We start from the raw sequence: 3,942 nt of genomic DNA, 5'->3' as shown, positions 1-3,942 counted from the left end.
CAGCAGGGTCTACCAGTCAAGCACATCTGCTATGTGCTCCAGAAAATGTGCCACTACACAATCCACTACCTCACCCCCCCCCCCCCCCAATTCCTGCTGTACTGATGCAGGGATGCAGCAGGTGAGATTAACAGGTCTATCTGCATGAGACAGGTCAGAACCCTCCTACCCCTATCAATAACCACAGCCACTGGGCAGGAACCTCCAGCAGCTGACATACAAGTGGCCCACTAATCAACATCATTAGTTGCATCAGGGTAACACAAGTTTAGCATGTGTTATTTGTCAAATACCTTTAGTACAATTAAGTTGTTAAATAATCCAACAGCCTGAAAATCTTAGCTGCCTTCTTTGGCAGTCAATATGGATAGCATCTCACCCTGCCTATACTAAAAGACAATTCAGCCTTGACATAAATGGAGAGGAGATACAGACAGCAGAACAGACTTCATTCACATATGTATACAAAAGATAACAGAAGTATGGAAGTATGCCTAGTGCCTCACAACTAAACCACAGTCCCACATGTAAGTGGGAGACGTTAGAAGCCTGACATGGTACCCAAAGCCTCAAGAGAGTCACGCATTAACCCACACAGTATGCAGCAGTTGCATCATATACAGACAAGCAAGAAGCACAGGACAAAGCCATAGCCCCAAATGGCTCAACTAGTGCATCCCAATATATATTCGAGGAATTCTTTTAAATGTAGAAAACAACTGCTCTTAATGACTGGAAAAAGGCTTACAATTACAACTTAAACACAAGTATCGATGCCAAAAAGGTTGTACAATTTTGAGAATTCCTGCTCATCTGATTTCCACTGCTATAGTTTGCAAAGGTAGTAACGTTAAGTTGTCTTACAAATCAGTGATATTCACCTATTTGGGAAATGTCAACATTCAAGGTTAGAGATCCATCCAGGCTGAAACAGGCAGCCAACATAGAAAACAAAGGATCCCAGCAGACACTCCCTAAAATGTATAGGTAAGAGTAACAGCAAAATCTTCTCTTTACCAACCAGGCAAACACTCTCTACGGAGCATTAACAGATGAAGTCATCACCGGGAGTATCATTTAAAACAAGATGGCCGGTGATTCATGATGGAAATGTGACAGCTGAATAGCAAACAGTGCAGGCTGCTGTTGCAATAAAGCAAGTGAGCACATAAAAGACAGCATGCACATACTTATACCTACCATAATGGATGGGTCACCATTTTAAATGAATGGTGCACAATAAAACAGCATAAAGTATGCTCCTGACAGCACATGCATGTCTCAGGTGTGTAGTACATGTAAGCCATTACCCAGGAACACTTCACAGATGCACAGTAATCTAGACTATAGTAACCCTAACTTGTATCTGCATATAGCCCGTGTGAATCTTTATCTGTATAGCATATACATCAAGGAAAGAAGACCACTATCAAGACTGCCTATCCCTACACTTTCTAGTATGTCCTAACATAACAGCCCACTAGGTCACCATCACCTTCCAAATACCACTGATTAAGCAATGTCCACAATGTACAGCCTCAAACCTGGTAACAGAGCTACAAAGAAATAGTAAACAATGTTTTCTACCATTAACCACACTTTTGAAAATCTTTTACATACAACCCATGACTAACACCCAGGTTTGACAATAATCACTCAGGTTCCGATCTTCCTCAGCATTTCCCACATAATCACAGGCAGAAAATATACCCTAATGGCACTACACCCACAATCCTCCCAAAAAAGCTAAACACCCCAACGTATACTCAAAAAAAAATCACTTCTGCAGCTTGTAGTCACAGGCAGAAAATATACCCTAATGGCACTACACCCACAATCCTCCCAAAAAAGCTAAATACCCCAACGTATACTCAAAAAAAAAAAATCACTTCTGCAGCTTGTGGATTTCATATTTTCTGGTAAATATGGTAACAAACTCATTATCCCTACCTCTACCAGAGGTAGGGTTACCACCTGCCCCACTCTGCGAGGGACAGTGCCTCTTTGGGCAGTTGTGTCCTGCAAAAAAATTTAAAAAATGGCAAATGTCTGAGATTTTAGGACAAAAATATTTCCTATTTTTTCTTTAATAGTTGCATAAAACAGTTATTTTGTATCTGAAACACCTAAATATTATAATAAACAGAATAAGCAACTCAAATGCTACAAGAATAAACTTTTATTCTGGCAAAAAAGTGAATTTCTGTCCTTTATACTGGCTGCGGGTATGTTTTGCCTTGCAAAATCTGACGTTTCTACAAAAAATGTCCCACTTTGGGCATATGAAAAGGTGGCAACCCTAACCAGAGGCCCTTCGCACATAATGCTGATTCTATGACCAATGCTTGGGTATGGGTATAATTAACTATATCTTGCAGTCACGTAATCTGTCCTGCTCATGCTTCTCTTGACTGGCATTCAACAATGATCCCATCTCTCCCCTTGCAAATAATGAGCTCAGATGGTGGTTCCACATAGCATGACTGGGCTCAGACGGCAAAAGTTATGTAGGTAAACTTGCAAGAGGGACCTACTGGTGAACACCAGTCCAGATATGGTCCCTGTTCTGATGCAATCAGATTCTTTAAATAAACCGGAGTAAGGCATTCTAGTTTGCCATTTTGCTGACATCTGTTAGATTAATTTAACAAGGGTGGCCTTACTAAGAATGTAAGGCTCCAGAAAGAATAGATTTCCAAGATCTCAAAAGCACAAAACCCTCACCAAAAAGGATAACGTCACAAAAAAAAAAAAAAAAAAAAAAAAAACACCTACCTAATACAGTAAGTGATGTAAAACCACTACACCAAGCTAAAGTTAAAACATTTCTCAACCCCCTACTGCTGCAAAAAATGGACAGCAGTACCACACTGGTCCCAAAACAAAGACATTCATAATGTTTTCACTACATAAATAAAATCATTTAAACAAGAACACGCACACTAAACAACGTTTTCTAAACAGTAATTTCAAATTAACTAGCATTAATCATTATCTCCATTACTTAAGATTTCGAAAAACTGACGCATTTCAAGAAAGACTCGGCAAAACATCAAGTATATTTAATTTTAAAACCATTTGCACATACTTTTGCGTTTGTCTCGTTCTCCCACTTTACAGAAAGTTTTTCACTCCACTCTAAACTGGACTGAGCCAAACCTGTTCAAGAGCTCAGAGAACTTGAAGCAAGAGCCCAGTCTGTGGCCATAATAAAACCAGTGAGACGAATGTAATAAACGGCGTCAGCTACCCACAGATCCCCGTGTACACAGGTAGGTGGGCTACTACCTGCACAGAACCTTACCTGCTACGGTCACGTAAGAAAGCCAGTTTAATCAGCGAATGCGTGTAGTAATGCAACCCAGGCTTCGCAATGCTTGTAACTTTCAACCTATGCTCCAAGATGTGCAACTCCATAGTGGTAAAAACGCTCACCCTCAACAACAATCCCACTAGTCCCTCCTATCTGCTGCTGTTACATGGGACTTAAAGAAGGGATTGCCAGCATAAGGCACCGCCTCTTCTCTGATAGGTCGTTCCACTTTGAGATCCGCCTTCAGTATTAGTAAGTCCACGCCTCTTCGATTGCATCAGCATCAACCCCTGGGATATTAAAGTACTAGATACACAATTAAAAAAAGAAGTACTAGATACACAATTAAAAAAAGCGAACTGTTACGTACTCATATTTAACCATAAAGTACCGTTCCTAACACCAAAGCCATACATCTTAACTGTGCAGATCTTCGCAGAATGTCCAGATCTTTGTCTCATATTTTTGGTGTATTCCTCCTAAAATTTGTACTTTTCTGGCAAATAGCTGAGGACTGAAGTCATTAAATAATGACAAACATTCAAGACTCCAAATCTTTCAGAAAATTCATGCTAATGCAAAACCTATTATTCTATCAACTTTATAAGAGCAATATTTAAAATCTGTCC

At 40.0% G+C, this 3,942-nt stretch overlaps 1 protein-coding gene across 1 annotated transcript in view; it reads right to left on the bottom strand.

Moving 5' to 3' along the window:
• The window catches only part of LOC122799284 (cytosolic arginine sensor for mTORC1 subunit 1-like), a 467,271-nt gene extending 463,772 nt beyond the window's left edge, over nt 1-3,499 (bottom strand). Inside the window, exon 1 of the mRNA XM_044068241.1 lies at nt 3,305-3,499. Within this exon, the coding sequence (XP_043924176.1) occupies nt 3,305-3,417 (113 nt within the window). The 5' untranslated portion in view covers nt 3,418-3,499. The remainder of the gene's footprint in view (nt 1-3,304) is intronic.
• Nucleotides 3,500-3,942: the final 443 nt, after the last annotated feature.

The sequence above is a fragment of the Protopterus annectens genome, chromosome 4.part0, assembly GCF_019279795.1.
Source record: "Protopterus annectens isolate FY-2018-M chromosome 4.part0, PAN1.0, whole genome shotgun sequence".
Classification (NCBI taxonomy): Eukaryota; Metazoa; Chordata; order Ceratodontiformes; family Protopteridae; genus Protopterus; species Protopterus annectens.
Note: the sequence above shows the minus strand (reverse complement) of the source record. Positions and strands in the feature narration are given on the sequence as shown.